The 23,636-nt window shown below is 35.2% G+C and overlaps 1 protein-coding gene across 1 annotated transcript in view; it reads right to left on the bottom strand.

Annotated features, from left to right (window-relative positions):
* LOC149769971 (26S proteasome non-ATPase regulatory subunit 13-like) overlaps window positions 1-23,396 on the bottom strand; it is a 39,464-nt gene extending 16,068 nt beyond the window's left edge. Inside the window, exons 1-10 of the mRNA XM_089949577.1 lie at window positions 23,264-23,396; window positions 17,311-17,389; window positions 13,130-13,164; window positions 9,934-9,989; window positions 9,029-9,072; window positions 8,159-8,245; window positions 5,906-6,077; window positions 5,147-5,226; window positions 2,070-2,195; window positions 1,609-1,671 (exon numbers count right to left, since the gene is read on the bottom strand). Coding sequence (XP_089805703.1) covers window positions 1,609-1,671; window positions 2,070-2,195; window positions 5,147-5,226; window positions 5,906-6,077; window positions 8,159-8,245; window positions 9,029-9,072; window positions 9,934-9,989; window positions 13,130-13,164; window positions 17,311-17,389; window positions 23,264-23,364 — 843 coding nt within the window. The 5' untranslated portion in view covers window positions 23,365-23,396. The remainder of the gene's footprint in view (window positions 1-1,608; window positions 1,672-2,069; window positions 2,196-5,146; window positions 5,227-5,905; window positions 6,078-8,158; window positions 8,246-9,028; window positions 9,073-9,933; window positions 9,990-13,129; window positions 13,165-17,310; window positions 17,390-23,263) is intronic.
* Window positions 23,397-23,636: the final 240 nt, after the last annotated feature.

The raw sequence follows: 23,636 nt of genomic DNA, 5'->3' as shown, positions 1-23,636 counted from the left end.
TCTAAAGTACACTATACATAGCAGCTATTAAAATAGGGAAAATGAATTTTGCCAGACTAGACAATACCAGCTTCTGAAAGTGCAATGAATGAATTACCAAATATATAAAATGTAAAAAAAGTTATTGGCTCTTTTTTATACAATTGACCTCTGAAGTTCAGGAAGTGAAAATGACCAAGTAGAGCTAGCACTTTTTTGAAAGGTGCACATTTGAAGTAAGGCCAAGCTGTATACTCTATAACCCATAGTACACCCATCAATCATACACCAAAATAAAGGGAATTAAAGGTTCTTTGCATTATACCTAAGATAAACAAGGTCTTTTTTAAATAGCCAGTATAACCAGTGAGGAAAACCGGGGACATTCTTTTTCTTTAAATTCCTAACCCGATGCAAAATGCGAAACTGTATAGCGCCACCAAAGTGATTTTCATGAAATGCACATCATCAGGTGATGACAATAATATTTATCAAGTTTTATGGCATTCTATCAAAATCTGGGACTAGTTACATGATTGTGTTTATGTGTCAAACGGAAGGATGGATTGATGGACATATGGATCACTATATGCCAACACTTCTAATGAGGTGACAGGCATAATTAATACATTTGATTCAGTTCTGAATGATAAGTAGAGACAGAGCTAAATTTGGGGATCTGGAAAAGAAATTAAATTCCTTTACAATGTAGCTCTCATGTAACTTTATGTACTATAGTTTAACATTTCTTTCAGCTTCTTTCACTAAATATATACACAGACAGAACATTTTCACCACATTATTTTTCTTCACTCCTTTGCAAATGAGATTATGCAATTCCAGTATACATTTGTATGCATTTCTGGAGAGGAAAAACCCTTCTTAAAAACTAAATGGCCAGATGCAAGCGTTCATGTGGAGTATGGGGTGGCAAGTGGAATCACTTTTTCAAAACTATTAATGGACGGTGAAGCAAAATCTCTCTGAAGAAACAGGCATGACACAGTTACCCAAGTATTTAACAGTCTTAAAGCTGGCTATGGCCTGCTTGTCTAGCCTGGCATGAGCTCAACAAAAAAGGCATTTATATAGCTAGATAAATACAAGTGCATACTGAATAGCCATAGTCTTAGGATTGTCATTTGCATGCATTTTCTAAAACCTTTGTACAGTCTCCTCATACTTGCCATGAATCTGCAGTGTCAAGACAAATGAACACAACTGTTTTGCAACATGCTTACTCAATTATGATCGGGGGGGGGGGGGGGGCAGGTCACACACTTTATAGCATTGCTTCAATCATGGGCCTGACATGCAGACCAGAACCTTCTTGTTTCAAAACTAAACCTGCTTATGGATGAGACAATGTTGATATTTCAATGAAATCTAAATCCCATACATGACATTATTTTTGTCCATATTTTAAAGAGAAATAGTTTTGTTTCCTGATCAGGATAGAGTTGTACTGACTACGCCACTAATGCGTCAGTACTTACCAATGAGCCTATATTAATCAAAATTAGCAATGAATCCATTCACATCATAATTAAAATGACCTGATTAAGATCAGTGTCTTTGCTTTGTCGACTCTGTAATGGTAATGTATGTAGACACCTAATTAACACATACCTCCATCAGACACAGAAGGGAGATTTTCTGCCTCATTTTAATTTCACTCTGTGCAAGATCAGGCTGAAATGAATGGTAGGAAAAATATTATAAACATTACAGATATAATTTGTGCTTTAACTCTATTTGTATAACAGTTAATATTTCATGAATGATTGTACCAGTAATATCTCTAGTGAATGAAACTTGGTTTCCCTTGTGTGAATATTTTGGTTCCATGTTAAATAAATGGAAATGCCACTTCGATGAAAGTGCCAAAAGGCCCCATAGCAAGTTTTAGAATATTTCACATGAAGCATAACAATTAATGATGATTATACCATTCCAGTCTGGTAGCCTAAGCTGTGTCATCTAATAAATCAAGCAAAATAAATGCCTTACATTTTGTTACAATGAATAAGATTCTTATATAGATAGATATATAGACAGGAAGGTAGATAAATGATAAATAGATATTCCACCTGTGTTGACCACTGCTTCTTCAACTCATCAAATTTAGTAATGTTTCCACTGTTGAAAGCATACAGTAAATGCACCAACCATTCTTTGTCTGTGTTTTTCAAAGACTCAAGGATAGGATGAGCCAACTATAAAGAAAAATACAATATTTTAAATAATATAATTGCAACAACAAAAAAATGACAACAGGTGAGGAATGTCCAAGTTTTAGAGAGTTGTCAAAATTACAAATACCATGTTTGAGGTCAAAAACATTCAACTATCTGATCCTTACTACAGATCAGCTATATAAAAATTGCAATCCCATACATAATTATGAATAAATTAACTTGTTTTTAAATACAGACAAAATAAGGCAAGGCCCATAACTCCTCAGTATGCTAAAGAATTTACAAAATCAAATCCATACCAAATAGGAGAGTTCTGTCCATCAAGTTCCTTTTAAGTTATTGTGTGAAGAAAAAAAATACAACAGAAAACAAGAAATATGAAAAACATACATGGAGACTGATTTCACACTCAATGCCACCCCATTACAGTTTACGGTGCAATAACAATAAAGACTGATCATATCATGCAGATTTTCATGCTCAGCATTAGTACAGTCAGATAATAGATATGTTGTTTATCAGATATAAATGGCAACAGTCTACTGGGAATGGTCAGTGGATAAAAAAACTACAGAATTTTCTGTGAGTTCTAATCTTGGCATTGGCATGCAGCCAGGCATGAGTCTTTAGTGCACTTTGTAGATAATAACCCAAAACTAATGATGGCATTATCATGACAACATCACATAAAAAGCATTAATATCATATCATGACAATTTTACACAAGAAAAGGCAATATCATAACATGACAATATCACACAAAATGTGGCAATATCACACAAGAAATGGCAATGTCATATCATGACAATTTCACACAAGAAAAGGGCAGTATCATGACATGACAATATCATACAAAAAGTGGCAATATCATGACAGTATCATGGCAATATCACATCATGACAATGTCATACAAAATGTGGCTGCCAATACCATAAGTATATCACACAGAAAGTGGAAATATCATGATACAACCATAGGCTTATGATAAAACCACCAAATATTTTTTCTCCTGCCAGGTCTGACAAAAAAAAGGGGCCATATGGCAGACGTCATTTGACAAATGGGGTCAATGGTGTGATCACAACTGACCTATCTCATTAAAATAAAGTGTCATTTACAAAGTCTATTTTACATGCTATCTGCATGAAAAACTAAAAAATATAATCATTTTTAATGCGGTATTCTCCATTTTGATGACTCCAACTGTGCAGAGAACTCCAAGAATACAACTGTTATGTCCCTCTAACATTAAAGTCATCAGTCTTTTATAAGTTTTCAGCTTTCCATTGATTTCTGAGGGTGGGATTAGTTTTTTTTTCTTTTCTTCTACCCCTGTGGAATGAAATTTTTTGTCAGAAGTTTCATTTTCTGTCTGACCTTTGTCTTGGATTTTGTAGATTTACCAGATTTTTCATATCTGCTGTAATTTTTATCACTTTTACTATCTGAACATGATAATCGGGTCATCTGTCATTCCATATCTAAGCAAAACTTTGCCGAGTTTACAAATAACTCTAGGTATCATGTGATTGAAAACATGTGTTTAGAGTAGTGAATCTTGAATTTGTTTAGTTTTTCATCCAGACTATTGTAATTCAGTCACATGCTGATTTTATTCTTAACCTTCTAGCCAAAAAATATTATGGGATATACCAAATATACAACTATTCTTGGACAGTTGCTTTACCATATATGGAATTAAGAGACTGGGGTATAATAGATAACTGAAGCACAGCAACCAGTACAAATGAAATAGATCACTTGATGGATTTTGTTCATTTTCATACAAATAATAATTGAGCAATTCAAACATTTAATGATTGGTTGGTGCATCTGTATCAGATTAAAGGTTTTAAAAAAAACAACATTCCTTGCTCATTTTTATCTTTGCTACATCTGGCACAATAAATCTCTTCTTTTGTACTTGCTGTCTATTTTGTGCAATTCCCACATGACAAGTTCTTCCCAACTCAGAACCAGTCCTCAAGGTAAAAGATATAAGACAAATAAAAACAGCAATAAAAAGAAATAAAATAAGGAATCTTTATGACTATCTCTGCTATATAAACATTTTGGGCTCTCCAGTCTGATTATTAAGTTATGAGAATTAATAAAACTTAAATTTCTCTCTGTTTATCTGCTCAACAGAACTCATCTCATGGTGAATTAATTGTTCATTTGCTTGTCTTGATACAAAATACCTTTTCTGGATAGATTCAATAATTGAAATTTGGTGTAAAAAGAGAACTTTTTACAAAAGTGCCATTGTGCAAATGTTCATTTCAGTTATTTATTCTCTGATTCCAAATGTTCTAGTCCTGCTCAATGAGGTACACCAAAATTCTGTTGTTCTTTTCTGAAAACATGAACCAGCCTGAAATTCCCCAAAACACATAAAGCCTACAAAATGATTTTAAGTCTCCACCTTGAACAATATTGAAGTAGTTTCATGCAAGCAATAACATACAAGCAAATACATGCAAAGAATCATACTCCCAAAGTTGTCTTTGCAACACATCAGGCAACAATGCCCATAAAATGTAAATGGTGTCTTTCAAATGTGTGAGGCAATAAGGTAAATAATATATAATGTTGTTTAAATGTGTCAGGCAACTATGTGTATAAAAAGTAAATGTTGTCTCTGAAATGTGTCAGGCAACAATACCCATAAAATGTCAATGTTGTCTTTGAAATGGCAAGCAACATTACCCATAAAATGAAAATGTCTCTAAAATGTGTCCGGCAACAATGCCCATATCATGTCAGGAATATGTGACATTTGACAGAATTGCACATTTAATGACACTTGACATGTATCCACTTTTGTCTAGTATCATGCACTAGAGTAATTTATACACACAGTAAGATACATTAGTATTACAACAGTACCAAGAGTACCAATGAATCAAAGCCACCTTAATCATCAACTTTTATCTTTGGTAATAACTATTCATGGCATGAGTACTTACAAGCTCTCCAAAGTTGTATACACCCTCTCCCAATACTGCTGCAAGACCCAGATTGAATGCTCTCTCAGCTTGTTCCCCAGCTGCAAAGTATGAACATTTTAATGTTATCTTTTCTCACTTTCAACAGCATGTGAGAAATAATAGCTAATCTGTTGGCATCTGTGTCATGATTGACAACACAACATGGCAAGTTTTGTATTAGTTTTGCATGACAACAATGATATATATGACAATAATACTTTTGCCACCATGTGACACTTCATTGTCTAAATGTTCCAGGATCTAACTTCAGATGTCTTGAAATCCCATCATGACAAAACAATATGACATTATTTGACCCTAAATAGTCAAAGTTTCCTCTGTAGGATTTGAAAATGTAAGTTCTGTGCCAAATAAATGTAAACTTATTTATAAATCTTGTTTGGCTTATTGTCAAGTTCAGGCCTATTTCTGATTCAAAATATTAGTAGATATGTGAAAAATGCTTCTGATTAACACAGAACTCCTAGTTTTCTTTTTCAATGCAACATCAATGTTTACTGACAACTGAATAAAAGCTGCTATATTTTGAAAGACTCGTACATTTTTCTCCCTTTGTATTAGCATTGATTAATATTCTATAGGAGATAAATTCCTGGTTTCAAATTTGTACATGTTATACTTTTCTTTACAAAGGCTCTCTTGCAGAACCATTTTTATTGTAAATTTGTAGGGTATTTTTTTAAAACTAGGACAGTAGGATGGCATGTCCTGACTCACATGGAATAGTACTGACATCTGTGCATCCCAGGAATCTGAGAGCTTCTTTGTAATATTCAGCATGGTTTCCCTGCAGCTTGTGGTAATTACTTGATAGTTCATAGAAACGACTGTGAACAGTTGTTACTCCATCAAATGAATCAAGAAGATTTCTGCATTCTTCTAGAATAGTCTGAAATTTCAAGTATAACATTATTATGCATGTGGTGGAAAAAGAAGAAATTTTCTAACAAGGCACACATCAGGGATGAAAATGGACTTTGTTGAAAATCCCTGAAAAGTTAGCTGGGGTTGGGTGGCTGCCTGGGCTCCAGAGGTGAAGTCCTGGTTATGCAATTGAAAGCACGTAGCATTGAGAATTTGAAAATCCAGAGCTCTGAGCTCTCCAGATCATCTAACAAGCAACTATGGGGAAAGGTTTATAAAATCTGGTGGGTCAAAGAACAGTACATTATATACAAATGATGCAACAAAAAGCACTATAACAAAACAAGGCAGTCCTATCCTCTGATACTATTTGTGTCAATCTAGATAAATGTAATCACCAGTATTGTAATCATTATCATCATAACAGCAGTTTGCATCATCAGCTTTGATGGATTTGCCAGTGAAAAGTATTGGTAGGTGAGATGCTCTCAACTTTGTCTTCTTAGCCTTGTATATATATTAGGTCATTAAGAGAATGGGTTATCTTTCATAAGGGGAATCCAGCCACTCAGCTCCAGAAGGATACCTGAGGTGAAGGCCTGATGCTCAGCATCCCCTCTTCCTATTACTTATTCTCCTAATGTAATGTGATTGGGGAATGTATTCAAAGGAGAAAGCAAATTTTAAAAGTAAATTATGTTTCTCTAAGAATACTTACCCAATCACATTGCTTAAAAACCCTCCCAACCACATCGCGATGTGAGGGTCCACCTTAATGTCTCACTCAGCTAAAAACGGGTGACACCTGGTGGTATCAAGGGGAGGTAATGACCAAGAGTTACTGCCCTTTGACTACCTAATGATAGACAATAAGACAAGTTTTGTCTTTTAGTAGGGCTAGAATCATGAGGTAGCAGGCTAATATTCCTAACATATTGTGATTGGGAATATTTGAAGGAGAAACAAGATTTTACAGATTGCTGCTATGGTGACCATATTGGATATCAGATTGACACAATTTTCATTTAGAACCAACTAGAAATGATAAGTCTTTCAGTAAAAAACATGACTTTCTGTTTTGGGGAACAGTAGTAACAAGATTTTCAAGATGGATGCCTTGGTAGCCATATTGGATGTCAGACTGGCAAACAATGTTGATATGACCATCCATTTAGGATGAGTAGCAATAAACAGATTTTCAAGGTGGCTGGTGTGGTGGCCACACTGACGCTTGTGCAGCACCATTTTCATTTATGGCCAACTACATCTTGGGATGGAATGTGTGTGCAAAGTTTCATGGCACTCCGCCAAGTAGTTCAGGACTAGCAATAATAAATTTGTGCTAACAGATGGTTGGATGATAGGCCAGTAGAGCTAAATAGAGGGTACCAGGTATTTAAAGGTGTGAAAGGACAATATCATTTGTGTCTTTTAGCAACAACTCCATGTTGATATGATCATCTATTCAGGTGGTGTAGCAATAAGACTTCCAAGACAGTTACTATAGTGACCATACTGGATGTTCCGGTGGTACCATTTTCAATTATGACCATCTAGACATTTTAAGAAGTCTTCCAATGAAAACCCAATGCCAATATGACTTTCCACTAGGGAAGAATAGCAATAACAAGATTTTAGCATGGATGCCATGGTAGCCATACCGGACATCCATTTAAGACCATCTAGAAATCAAGAAAAGTCTTTTAGTAAAAACACATGTTGATAAGACCATCCATTCAGGAGAAGAAATAACTAGGTTTTCAAGATGGCTGCTGTGGCAGCCATGCTTGGTGTTTGAGCAGCACCATTTTCATTTAGGATCAATTAGTACTTGGAATGAATGTGTCTGTAACATTTCATGGCAATTCTCCAGGTAGTTTCAAAAGAGCTGCAAGAACAAACTTGTGCTAATGGATGGATGGATGATACAATGATCAATGACCAGCTAAAAACAGGTATTTAATGGTGTGAAATAATAATTTATTCTCATGACAAAAGAACCAAAATGAATAAATTAATTCAAGTAGCAATGATGAAATAAAATTCAAACAATGAAATGAGGGTCTATAAAGTGTACTTATTTAGGAATGTATTTATTTTTCATACCTTTACATTGTCAACGTCTCTGTTCTTCAGCTTTATCAAGGCAATTGTTATCATACATAAAAGTTTGGCCTCATCATTACTTTTAGCCTGGAACAAAAAATAAAAATACAGTGAAGTTGGCTTTATTATTATCATAAGTATTTCAATTACACTTACAAATAAATTGGGCAATAATGTGCTATTCAGTGGTAAACAAAGTGGTTACAAGATCCCAGCTTAAGAATACCAACACATATAAAAAATATAGTTTTTTCTACTAAAAATATTTTTTTTAAACTTAGAGACAAGGAAATCTGTTGGAATGTAATTGACATGAAATTAAATTTCAAGATCGATGACGGCATCTGCATACAAGTATCATTATAGAAACATTAGCTCAGTGCTCAGCCTGCTAAATTCATCAACTGAAGGGTGCATTTTAAATTCTGCCAAAACAAGACCAGGTTGGCCACCTTTAGGTATCTCTGGCATTGCACTTTACTCAAAATGCCTCAGAATGAAATAATCTTTGATGAGTTGATGTGCTTATTAAATGCCAAAAACTGAACTAAAGCCATTTAACGACAAATGATAACAATACTTTATATGCTCCTATTGCTAAACATGGTTTGAATATTCCGATTAAGTTACTGAATATACCTGCTTACAAGTTGAATCAAACCGCAAATGACATAGACCATGATCAAGATGCACAATGCACAGACAGATCAGGGACCATGCTTTTTGTTTATTTATTGCTCCTAACAAGTTACATAAACCCAGATCTGCAGAAGCATTAAGCGACAGATCTGGGTCAGTGCAGTTTGCAGTTGGACTTGACTTATAAGCAAGTATAAAATTGTCAATAAATAATAGCATAAATGAACACACCTTTTCTTTGATCTTCTCCAGAAAGTCTATTGCTTGTTTTGGATCTGAAAACATTGATATAGGTTTAGAAACTTTAATGGGAAAAACATGCTAATTCTAATTAATAAATAAATGCATCCAAGTAGGTAGAGATTGCTGATTAATAATTATATGGTATGATCATTACATAACACAGGTGGAATGGGGTTTATTTTACTTCATAGAATGATATGTGTACTATGGTGATCTTTATATTTTTGGGGTTTGTTAACAGGTTGATACCATTCAACTCTAAAGCTTGTCTGAGCCAAATTTTACCTTGTCCCATGCAGTGGATTTGTTAATACTATTAGTACTGCAAACTATTTTTTGGTAAAAGGTAATGGACACTATGCCATAATCATGGATATATTCAAATCAACAGAAACAGTATATCCAAAACGTAACAAGAATCAAACAATTTTTAAAAACTTGTGATGGCTTACTTATATCCATGTCTGACTTCATTCCTTCGAGTCTAATATTAATAAATACAGTTATGGTTTTACTCCAACATATGATTTCATTCAAGTTTGATTTTACAGGAAATATTTGGTACTTACGATAATTCTGACACTTTTGCACACAAAAAAATTCCAATAGCCATGATCTGCTAAACAATGGAGCTTGTGCCATATTCTTAAAAATATTATTTCATGTGCCATTAAGGTTTCAAAGTGGAATCTGCAATAATCTTAAACAGAAATAGTAAAAAGAAACAGTGAGATGAAAATGTACATCAATAAGATAGTTGTTGCAATGAATATTGTGTGCCATGACAAAAAGTAGATGTAAACATTGACTGATTTTTATCTACTATAGCTGCTAATTTAGGACTGAAAACGAAGAAATAAAATAACATGAGAAAGACCATAATGAGTACTTACCTGATATCTGTCTAACAACAAAAATAATAATCTCTACCAAAGCCAGTGGGTTGATTCTGCAAAGAATAGATAAATAATTCACATATATTGAATTATAATTCAATTGTAGACATAATATATTAACCGATATGCTTACATAACACTGCATATTAAGTTCAGAAAAAAAGCTTCAGGATTTAAATGAAAATTATTGCAGTGTTCATGCCAAGAACAGAAGGTCTTAGAATCCATTATCTAACTCTTCACGCCCTACCCTGATTTCTGGCCTTAAATCAGTGTGTTCTCTGTACCTTTCCTAAAACCTGCAACCTTTGCTTTTTAGATTCTATGTGAAACATTGGACTGAGAAGACCAAAAAAAAAAGATAGATAAAGGAATTTACATCAATTAGAGAATTTACAGACAGTCTATAAAACAGTGATGTCATCATCATCATGCTTGCCAAACTAGGGATGTATTCACTGAATCTCCTAAATGCAAAAACTAACCAAGGTGTGACAGACAAACGAATGGACAAAAGTAATCCTACATGCCTCTACCATGGTCATGGTGGGGAATATCAACTACTTCCCTACAGTCTTTGAGATTTTAATTACACATAACTTACATAAGTTCTATTATTACCATTTCTTTTAAGCAACAGTATAAGTATACCTCTCATAACACAATGTGTCATGCTAAAATCACAATTATTTACCAACCCCAGACACAGTCATGTTTTGAAAAACAATTGTCAGTAATTTCAAAAAGAAAAAAAGACTACCTAAATAGGTGCATGTAGTATGTAATATGTACCTGTAACATGTAATATATATAAATGGCAAACAATCCTGGTTAGAGTGCATGTTGTTGTTGTTGTTGTTGTTGTAGGTTTTAACACCATTTTTCAGCATGTGATAGGCTATACATGGCAGCCAGTATTAATGGTGGAGGAAGAACCTGGGAAAACCCCGGAAAGAACCACCGACCCACGAGAAGCTACTGGCAAGCTTTCTCACATACCCACAGTGGCTGAATCCGAGACTCGAACATATGCAGACAGAGGTGAGATGGCAGTGATCCGTAACAGAAAGAGCTTTAGACCACTAGGGGGCCCCCTAGAATGCATGTAAATCAATCCTTGGATCAGTTTATACTGCTAGTTGTCACATCATTTTCCAGAATACTTAACTGGTCAACAACAGCTATGGTGATGTGTTGAGTCCTTTGAAGAGTACTCTGGTGGGAGGCCATAAACCTAATTTGTATAGGTGAAGTTCACAAGGTGGAATAACCCAATTTGTTTTGAGGTTAAGAAAACCACTGTCAGAAATGTTTCCTGAATAATAAATTATTATACACCACTGCCCTAAAGAAGAATGTTAAAGCCATCTTTATTAAAGATTTCTGGCAAGTTTGTGAACAGCAGCAACATTTCCTCCAACATTTTACTCCATATTTACTGCTCCGATGGCCTAGTGGTTATAGCGTCTGCCTCGGATGCAGGAGGTCGTGGGTTTGATCCCCGTCCAAGTCATACCAAAGACTTACAAAAATGGTACTAACAGCTACCTCGCTTGGCACTCCGCATTGAGGTTAGTGTTAGGACTGGTCGGCCTGGTGTCAGGAAATGTGACTGGGTGGGACATCATGCTACATGTCTGTGGCATGATGCCCCAGTGCTAGACATCACTATAAACTGCCAAACTGCAGGCATCGTAGCGATATGACTGAAATTTTTTAAAGCTACATTAAAAATCCAAATCACACACACACTTCATATTTAAAATCAAAACATGATTATTTCAGAATACAGAACAGTGTTCAACTGTGATTCATTTTTTATGGCAAAATGTTAAAATGCAGCTGTTGTTCAGGAAACAATATGCACCAGTGAATGCAGCAAAACAAAACTTCTGAACTCCTGGTTGATGGAGTTTGTATGTAACATAACAGCAAGTGGAAAATTTTATTCTTTGCATATGCTGTAAACACTAGATCAGCATTTGTCATTCTAGAGTGTAAACATCCATTGACATGACAGCACCACCTGTACGTAATATTGGGATAAGCCATAAAACACTCAAATGAACATTCAGGTTAGTTCTATTCATTATATTTTATTTGCATAATCTTGCTTAAATGCAAACTATCAATAGACCCATTCTTTTCATGATGATTTTCAACCATAAAATCAGCTGATTGAAAAACAGCAAGTACAGGTGCATGTTTACACAGTTCACTTGACGTGTTGATAAATAGATTGCATTAGCACCTGTACTGGACAGAGTATCTGTAAGGACCTCATTAAAGTCCAGTCACCCTCCCCAATGAACTGGCCATTCCTTAATGCAATGTGTATATTCTCTCATCTACAGTAACAAGTAAATCTTTTTGTCAAATTGCATCTGATATAGTTCTGACAATGACATCATTATGGCTGGCAAGAACAACTAAGTTATGAACAGGATTCACTCTAATGAATGAGAGAATCCAGTCTCTAAGAGTGCAAAGATGACCACAAATGACACTTGAATTACCTTGAAACCCCCTACTGAACTATTGCAAGCAGCAAAGACTGCATCCAATTAAGACAATATTCCATCATCCAATGGCTTTTAAAGGCAGAAACTTGTATTTTTTATTTAATGTCAGTATGGTTGTGATTATGCCTTTGCACATGTGTACGGTGTACTAAAAATTGATAATGCTGTCTACCAACTAATTTTCTGTGTGCAAGTGTATTAAACACTGTAACGAAAACATGTTATTTTCTTTTATACTGATTTTAGTTTATGGTAGTTTTTTTTACAGGCTTTTATGGAAAGGTAAAAAAAATAATTATTAACTGATGTTGCTTTTCTGGGGTTATTTGCACTGACCCCCCGCCTTAACGCCTTAAAACACTAATGGACTGTGGCAGGTACCAAGCCTTCCAATTCTGTTTGGGAATATGGCAGATGTGCAAAAAACAATGTTTTTTCTTTCTACATCATATTTATCTATAAATGATGAACATTCATTCTTTCAACCTAAATTATTCCATCCTAAATCACAGATTACTTTAATAAAGAAGCAAAAAGACTTTAAAGTAAACTCTAAGGAATCAAAGCTGAAGAAACAATTTATTTAGTTACAGGTAAGATGTTTATTTATTTGCATGCCATAGTCCTTATTAGAAGTTGTCAGTAAAAGGTTTTATGTAAGAAATCTATACCTGTGTTCAAAATCTGAGATAAAATTTTCATACATCTGAAATGGAAAAGACATGTTTCAAGCATTGAACAATATATGACTTGTATACAGAACGTCAAATACTTCACAAAGGAGAATATGTGTACATGATGCATAAATAAAACAAGGAAAATGTAAAATCTTAAAAAAATCCAACAGTTTCATATAAAATTATGTCCTCTTGGCTACTGAACTAAAGATGGGCTATTCTTATTTATGTTATTAGAAATTAATTGGACCCTGGATTTGCTAGGCACGGTGAAACATAAAATATATGATTCTGAACATAAGGCAAGGTTTGTTCTTATTCTTCTGTGTAGTCCGAGTTTCTTTGCCACCCCATTTTTTGATATTTGGACATTTATGTTGGGGTGTAGGGTCAGAGCGCATTTCCTATCGAAAAGCTGGAATTCGCCGACACCATTCAACATATTTCTACTTTGATCAAAATCAGATTAAAGATATGGCTGTAGAGTGATAACATCTTTGCCAATCAGATGCAAGAGCACCTAATTATGTGTGTTATCTCACCCACTATCAAACTTGTCCAAGATCTTGATGAAATGAGCATACATTCCAAGTGTGATCAAAACAGAAATATTGCTGGATCAAGCACAATGCCAAACATTTTGATGATATAAGCTCATATTACATGACTGATATTTGAAAGGACTGATGCTCTACTGGGCAGAAACAATTTCAGGAATTCAAGATAAGACCATTTTTTCTTTTTAACTGTCAAGTGTTGAAACCATCTCTGAGATTCTTCAGCAATAACAAGATTTTCAAATTAGCTGCTGTGGTACACATCTTGGAGGTCAACTTGGCATGATGTTCATTCAGGACAAAGTGGACATCATTAGATGTCTTTTGTTGAAAACCTCATGTCATAAAGATCATCCACTGAGGTGGAGTAGTGACAAAATGATTTTTAAGATAGTTGTCATGTCAGTGACAATGGATGCATGATTGGTACCATTTCATTTATTACCAACTAGGCATCATAAAAAATCTATTGACGTTGATCTGGCCATCCACTTGGATAGAAGGAGAGATAACAGTATTTTCGAGCCATGACCATCCATTAAGGAGTAGCATTAATGAGACTTTCAAATGGATTCTGTGATGACTAAACTGGATGTCAGATTGTCATCATTTTCATTTAAGAAAAACTGGATATCACAAGAAGTCTTCTGGTGAAAACCCAGCATCAATATGACTTTCTGTTTTAGTAGAGTTGTGATAACAAGATTTTTAAGCTGGCTGGTATAGTGGCCATACTGGATGCAAGATTGGTATTATTTTTAATGAGAACCAGCTAGATATTAAAAGAAGTCTTTTAGTGAAAACCCGATGCTGATATGACCGTCCATTCAGGAGAAGTTGCGATAACAAGATTTTTAAGATGGTTACTGCGGTGGCCATTATGGTAGCAGATCAGCACCATTTTTATTTACCATCAATTAAACATCACAATAAGCCTTTAGTAAACAAAACCTTCTGATATGACCATCAATTCAAGATCTTCAAGATGGCTGCCAGGGCAGCTATAAGGGATGTACTGTGGTGTCCATATTGGATGCCAGAGCAGCACCATTTTTGTTCAGGACCAATTGGACCATGTAATGAATGTGTGTGTACAGTTTCAGGGCAATCCTGCAAGTAATCTGGGAGAAGCATTTATAAGAAACTTGTACTATCAGATAGAGAGACGTCAAACTGACGACCCACAGGCAACACACCATTCCATAAGTCCTTCTGGTATACATCCAGTTGAACTAAAAACTGGATCAGTAATATGGACTCCAGTGGTAACAAGTTACTGATAGATGATGGGCCGTACCATAAGCTCTCTCTAAGTACTGCTATCAGGTTAATTTACATCAAAATGGTTCAAGTACTTTCTGAAATGGATGCCGAGCATTACATTTAATAGTCTGTATGAGAGAAAAGTATAAGGAAGTGTTGTCAGGATAATCAATGTTTTTTTCTGCATACAAGGCTATAATTTCAATACTCGGAATATGGACATTGTAGGTATCACCAACTAACTGCTTCCTTATATAAGTCCGTCAATTACTTCTACATTGGTGATGAAATACAGTGCATTTTTTAAACATCTTGGATGGGATTAAGTTTATCTAACTTATACAGGCACTAAGATAAACACAAAATGTCAAACAAGAGTCCCATGATGTGACCAACTGGAAAAGAATTTCCAGGAATTCAAAGCATGATCACTTTTTCACAACTGCTAAGATATGAAACATTAGAAGATATTCTTAAACATTAAGATTTTCAAATCAGCTGCTGTAGCATCTATGACTGTAAGACCAGTACCATTTTCATTTAGGACAAACTAGACATCAGTGGAAAAGTTTTGTTGAAAACCTCTTGCTGACATGACCATCAATTCTGAAAAATTAGTTGCAAGATTTTCATTATCTTTATTATGACAGCCATACTGGATGTCTGCAGTAAACCAGTTTCTTTTAGGACCAGCTAGATATCGTAAGCAGTCTTTTGGTGAAAACCCCATGTTGATATGAAAACCAATTCTGGATAACTAGCAGCACAATAACTTTCAAGATGGCCACCATGATGACCATGCTGGATGTCTGATAAGAATCATCTTCATTCAGGACCGACTAGATGGAATCATCTTCATTCAGGACCGACCTGATGGAATCATCTTCATTCAGGACCGACTAGATGGAATCATCTTCATTGAGGACCAACTAGATGGAATCATCTTCATTCAGGACCGACTAGATGGAATCATCTTCATTCAGCACCGACTAGATGGAATTATCTTCATTCAGCACTAAATAGATGGAATCATCTTCATTCAGCACCGACTAGATGGAATCATCTTCATTGAGGACCAACTAGATGGAATCATCTTCATTCAGGACCGACTAGATGGAATCATCTTCATTCAGCACCGACTAGATGGAATCATCTTCATTCAGGACCGACCTGATGGAATCATCTTCATTCAGGACCGACTAGATGGAATCATCTTCATTGAGGACCAACTAGATGGAATCATCTTCATTCAGGACCGACTAGATGGAATCATCTTCATTCAGCACCGACTAGATGGAATTATCTTCATTCAGCACTAAATAGATGGAATCATCTTCATTCAGCACCGACTAGATGGAATCATCTTCATTGAGGACCAACTAGATGGAATCATCTTCATTCAGGACCGACTAGATGGAATCATCTTCATTCAGCACCAACTAGATGGAATCATCTTCATTCAGGACCAACTAGATGGAATCATCTTCAATGAGGACCAACTAGATGGAATCATCTTCATTCAGGACCGACTAGATGGAATCATCTTCATTCAGGACCAACTAGATGGAATCATCTTCATTCAGGACCGACTAGATGGAATCATCTTCATTCAGGACCAACTAGATGCCACAAGTCTTCCGGTTAAAACCCCAAGTCGATATGACTTCCATTTAAATGTAGCAACAAAAAATTTGCACGATGGCTAACATGCAGCCATTATTGAGGAAACAAAGGTAACATTTATATTCTTTAACAACCAGACCATAATAACTAGTCTTCTGCTCACAGAAAAACATGTTGATTAGACTCACGATTTTGAAGGAGGACAAGTACAAAGATTTTCATGATGGATAGCACGGTGGACATAATCATGTCAGATTGGTACCATTTTTATTTAGAACCAAACTGTATTGAAGAACAACAAGACACTATACAGGTTAAAACCCATGCAGATATGACTTTCCAATCAGGAATAGCAGTAACAGGAATTTCAAGATGGCTGCTGTGGTGACCACTTGGACCAACTAGACATCATAAGAGGTCTTTTAGTGAAAGCCCACCCCGATCTGATTCTGGAGTAGTGACAAGATTTTCAAGATGGCCATTGTAGTGGCATGTTTGATGTCAGGTGGCACCATTTTCATTTAGGACCAACTATGCCTCATATGGAGTCTGACTGACAGAAACAACCTCATGCCAATATAACTTTTGCAACAAATGTCAGTGATGCTGGACAAGATACTGGCATTACTTTTGTAAGGCCAGAAGAGTCTTTCCATAAAAACCCCATGTTAATATGACCATCCATTTAGGACAAGTAGCAATAACAAGATTTTTTTTAAATGGATAACTTACCCGTATGAGAGCATCTCCTTTCATAAAAATAGGATTCTTCACAAAGTTAAGCAACCTTAGTGTCAGCTGATGCCATAATCTGAAGAGAAAAAAAAAAAAGAATACAAAATGCTTAAATAAAGCAAGACAGCTTTTTCTTTCAGGCAAAGTGTTAAAATATAAACAATATAAGCTTAAAAAGAAGCAGTCTCAGTAATTCAAATTTGGTCACCTTATCTGAACAACACTTCACTAAGCAGGGTTATGAAGCATTGAAAAAATATAACCAATTTAAACCTCCCATATTTCATATCATGAGATTTGACCTATTATAGTATAGTCTGATAAACTATTTTTCTAAAGTAAAATGAATATGCAAAAGCTTTTGAACAAAATGAAATTAAAATTTACTGGTTGTTGGTTTTGTTTTCTATTTTTAAAGGTCATGGGCTTTTTTATTCTGGGTAAATAAATCTGGAGAAGTGTTTCATGAGAAAATCAGATTGACTGTGCTTTGTTAGCAAAAATTTTTAAAAGAAACAAGTACAGTATATAAATTTCAAATAATCTGTAAGTAATGGCACTGAATAAATTAAATTCCTTGAAATAATGCACAATACAGATGATAATAAATTAATGAAACATGTTTCAGGCACATTAAACTGACAACATTGTAAACTTATTAAATATGTTACCAAACATATTCTTGCTTACAAACAGTTAGAAATTTAAAATGTGGTAAATATTTGGACATAAAACTCTGCATATAAATGTATATTCTTACCAAATTAATATCAATATTGGAAAGAAAAACAATTACTTGCAAAACACATCTACATGTGATGAAATTTTGATCCAAAATTAAAACACTGCACATAATTTATGCTAGCCTGCAATGTACATAAAAGTCAATATTTAAGCGATATAAGCCTATTTACTAAGTGTAATGAAAATCTCATCAGAAATAACTACTAAAGTGTTAACTTGTTCAATCCTATGCAAGATCAACTTCTCAACATCCACTGACCTCATTTAAAATTCTTTCCATCTAATATCTTGATGATTTAAGCTGATTTACAAAGTTTCATCAAATCAGATGAGAAATATGGCATCCAATGTGGCCACAAGCTCAGCCAGTCAGATACAAGATCACACCATAAATACACATGGATCATTCTCATTATCAGACTCCAAGATCCTGAAGATACATGCCCATATTCCAGGTCTTATCAAAATCAGGTCAGAAATAAGGCTTTCAAATAGGTAACAGGTTAATTGAATCTGGTGCATGACTACCTCTTTAATATGCATATATTTTACTTATTGTAACTGTGGTCCAATATTTTGATGATATAAACATACATTTCTTATCTGATTAAAACTTCTGATTTAGTCTGGTGGCGTTACGACCATTTTTCAGCACAAGATACATGGTGGCTGGTGTATCTGGTGGAGGATGACAACTGGAAGAATTATTGACCCACATGAAGCAATATACTAGCAAGTAGAGACTAAATGCATAACAAAGGTAATAAGAAATTGCGAATGGATAGAATGTACAACACACTACTGATTTTAGGGTCACACCACAAGCTCACTTGGCCTAATGACCAGGTGAGCTGAAAACAGAATGAACCACGAATACAAGGATACACAAAAACACAAAGTCTCTCTTATTGAGGAAAAACAACAAACCAGGCAGTTCAGAAAGTCAACTTGGTCATTATATGTGAGTTACCATCTAAAAGACATACCAGTACTTGTGTGGTCTGTCTACAAGGGGAGTCAAATGGTTCTGTTATATCAATCATATATAAATAATATAGGTAAAATAATTTAATTATCAGTAACTGGTTATATATGAATAAACCAGTAATCAAACATTTGGTAAACAATGAGTATAAACTGATTCAAGTAAATTATTACATGGCTTAAAAAACTTCAATGCACCAATTATTCATCTTGAGCCCTCAATACACTGATATAAGATCAATGCTGAATAAAGTGATATTCTAAGGAGAATGTACATCTTTAGTTGTTTCAAGTGATCTGAATGGTCCTGTTTTCATTGCATGTTGCCAGATGACTGCAAATGTATCTTCCAGCAACCTAAAAAGATCACTGCAAATGCATCTTCCTACAGACCTAAAAGGTTGTTTCCCGATCAATGCAAATGCATCTTCCTGCAGACATACAAACGGATGCTGCAATATCACTGCAAATGCATTTTCCTACAGACCTAAAAAGGCTGTTGCTAAATCTCTGTAAATGCATCTTCCAGTAGACCTACAATGGCATGTTGCCAGATCACTGCAAATGCATCTTCCTGCAGACCTAAAAAGGCATATACAAGTGTAAAATATGCAGATTCATTAATCACAGCGGGAATCTCCACAATTATAATAGTTTGTTAGTCACACAAAAGCTAAGGGTAATTTCTGGTTGCAAGTTCCAGTAACAAATTTAACAATAGCTGTTATATTTGAGATATATGGAGATGTATGCAGCATTCAGAAAATAAAACCAACTGAAAGCCACTGAGTGAGTGTGATTTGGATTTTTAATGTAGCTTAAACAATGTTTGAGTCATATCACTATGATGTCTGCAGTGTGGCAGTTTATAATGATGTCTAGCACTAGGGCATCATGCCAGACATGTAGCATGATGTCCCACCTAGTCACATTATCCTGACACGAGGCTGACAAGTCCTAACACTTAACCCTCTCAATGCTGAGTGCCCTAGCAAGGCAGCTGTTAGTACCATTTTTATGAGTCTCTGGTATGACTTAGCTGGGGTTCATGCCTGTGACATCATGTATTCAAGGTGGATGGTCTAACCACTGAGCCACCGGAGCAGTCGAAGGCCACCGATCTCTCATCTCTCTAGATTGTGATGAAATAAACTGACTGTACATTGACATGACAGTGACATTATACAACTGGAGATCACATTAGCAGATGTTAAGCCACAGTTATTCAGACTCAACCACCAGGAGGCAGAAATTTTGACATTGCTGGAAATCTTATTAGTTGTGAGGCCCATTTCTGCAGAATGTGAATGCAGGCTCAATCTTATGAACATTTTCACAAGGATAAGGGACTGACAATTTATTTTTTTTGGAAGGAGTGGGTGTGTCAAAAAGTAAAACAATATGGCCTCATCAGACAAGTGGATTTTAGCCAGGCAAATGATGTTAAAAGTCACTTGCCTCGGCCTGTGTATAAAAAAATTTCTTTGAGCACTGTTTCAGGTATCATTTCTGGGTTCTTCACAGGATTTTGAATGTTGCATACCAAAATAGGAATCCCAATAATGATACCTTTTCTTCATTATGCATTTATTGTATCACTAATAGAAAAAAAATACTAAGATTGCCAAAGCTCATCAAACTACTAATGGTCATCAGAGGGATATCGGAACACTTAATTACGCATATTTAGATGCCAATTTTTTATCTGGGATGCAGAAAATCAATGAGGTGGGAGACCTCCGTATGCATATAATAGGTGTGCGGAAAAATTCAAAGACTTGCGAGTCCTGCTTCCGCCACCTGCTTTGTGGGAAAATGTATTGATCAATTAGCTGTGCTAATATTTACAATGACAGAATTCAGTGACTGAAAGACCCCTTGATGTACATACATGTTGCCATTATAAGAGTACATCAAAAAGAACATGATGCAATAGCTGGGCAGCAAGTTCAAAGGCTCTGACTGATGGCCGGGTGGGAAAATCTACTGATATTTACAGTGATTGAATGAATTCGGAGTCAGAAAAAGCAGAGATGTACATGTGGTCATTTATAAAAGTACATCAAATAAACAACTTTACCTTTCGTTATTGTGTTCATTTCCAAATGTATCGGAATAATTAGTGCATGTGACCTCAAAATCAAAACATGTTGAGACTTAGACAAAATGCCATTCGTAAATTTGGATAAATATTTTGGGGTTAAACAGTAAACTTATGAAGTCTGTATCGAGATTCAGAAAAGTGCTAAAGCTGCTAGAATTGATATTTCGGATAGGACAGTAGCTAAATGTAAGAATGTGTGTGATGCCCAGCTTTGTGTTTGGAACAAGTCCTTACTTGGATTGACAAAATTCAGTATCACTCTGATGGACGAACAAGAGCTAGTTAAGATGTACCTTGACTGACCATACTTTTTTAAAATGCCCCTCGCCTTAGCCTGGTTAGTTCTAGTGTTGTAGCGAAATGGATTCATCAATACATCAGTAGCTAGGCCTAATTTTGATATCACTTACGTTGACAAACAAACTCTTGCCCATTCACAAGCATATGTTTTGATAGCTGATTGACCATTAACCCTTTTCCGAGTAAGGTAGCAACTATCAATTTCCTGCATGACATCCTTTGTTGATAAAACATACAAACTGCCTCTTGTACACTATTCTGTCATAAAATTAGTTTGAAACTGTAAGTGAACCAGTAGGCCTAACGGGAAATAATGGCAGACTTCACTAAGTCTGGGATGTACCAGTTTATTAGATTGTCTGTTTTCGCAAATCGGGCAAATATTTTCAGAAAAATATACAAATCATTGAAAGCAAAGCCAAGGTATTAATTTGTTAAAGATTTAACTTTAAAATGCAAATTATGTAGGTCAAAAACATATGGGACAATAGTATGTTGTGGAATTTGCAAGATGCGCTTTAAGGTCTAAGCTGTTTTCCGACTTGACACGTATGATCATCAGATTACGAATGCTCACTCTTTGTTAAATATTTTAAATTATAATAAAAGACAAAAGATCAAAGGTGATTGAGAACAGTGATAATTGTGACTATAACAATTCTCAATGTCTTTACCTTGCCATTTGTTAATTTTGTATCCAGCTTGAAGGAATCAAGGAAATTATGGTTTCTGTATTAATTTATTTAATTAGCTTAATTCCATTTCAAAACCAATAAATTTTCCAAGACAATGGATGAAAAAACAAATGACCAGATTTCCATTAACTAAATATAAATTATGTACTTTATATTTCAAGAGACACCAAGAAGCAATAAAAGGTAAATTTGGTACTATTAACTCTTTAAAACATGTCTTGATTCTTAGGTCATGTGCGCTTCTTATTCCACTACACTCGGAAACACAATAATGAAAGCTAAAGTTGTTTATTTATGTACTCTTATAAATGACCACATGTACATCTCTGGGTCTTTCTGCCTTTGAATTCAATCACTGTAAATATTAGTACATTTTCCCACCCAGTCGCCAGTCAAGCCTTTGAACTTGCCGCCCAGCTATTGCATCATGTTCTTTTGATGTACTCTAATAATGGCAACGAGTACATTGGTTCATTTCATTCAAGAAGCATATTACCAACATGAACCTACTTGAACTTACTTCGGCATACCTCGACTACCGTTGCATTGCAACAAATTCAAATGTATGTCAATGGAATGTAAAAATGTGTCCATTTGCTAATATCACATTTTCATACCGCCAGGATAAAGACAGCACAGTAAGCATATTAATTACACATAAATTAGTGGAAGAGTGTTGATATAGGCTGCCAAGTGTGCGAGATGGCCCTGAAACTTTGATTACGACATCGGAACACGCTATACAAGATGTTATTTGGATAGTAAGACATAGTACTAGAACAAAAACATGTGCTATGTCTTACACTGTAGGACTAACCCACAAACAGTCCATCAGTATCAACAGAGATCGTGGGTGGGGGTAGATTTACCTGACCGAGTTATATCCAGAAAATTCCCCCTTTTTGTCAAAGGAGGGGGGCAATTTCACCTCTCAATTTTTATTTTTTAAGAGGGATGCTGCTTGCGAGATATAAGCACTATGGCGATAATTGGTGCGTGCCTAAAGGTGGTTTGCGGCCAGTATTCCATTAGACACTAAAAATGCTGATTCATTTACAAGCCGGGAGATGTCCAGAATTAAAACGGACTCATTTGAAGATAAACGATTACAAATTCTATTAACTTTTTGTTGTACAACTCTTCCAGTAGTCCCCATTCCGTTGCTATTTCTCCAGTTGATTTCTTCTGTTGTTCAGCTAAATATGAACCTACGTCTTTCGGCATTTTCAAGCTGCAGCACTCCAGTCATGAGCGGAAGTAGTGACTGTTTATGTTTTCTTTTGTACATAGACTTCCAAGAGAGGTAACCCAATTTAAAACTTGTCATAATTATGTAGTGACATTATGCCATATATTTTACAGTTCGAAGTGTTTCGATAAACTTTACTTTATATTCATATTATAACTCTTTTATTTATTCAATAATTTTATTACGTTCATTTATTTTCTTTATTAGATGAAGAATTGATAAAAGTACTAGTAGTAACGAGTAACGT

Source organism: Sinohyriopsis cumingii, unplaced genomic scaffold (genome assembly GCF_028554795.1).
Source record: "Sinohyriopsis cumingii isolate HCF-2022 unplaced genomic scaffold, ASM2855479v2 utg002916l, whole genome shotgun sequence".
Taxonomy (NCBI): Eukaryota; Metazoa; Mollusca; class Bivalvia; order Unionida; family Unionidae; genus Sinohyriopsis; species Sinohyriopsis cumingii.
This window is presented reverse-complemented; position numbering and strand designations above follow the sequence as displayed.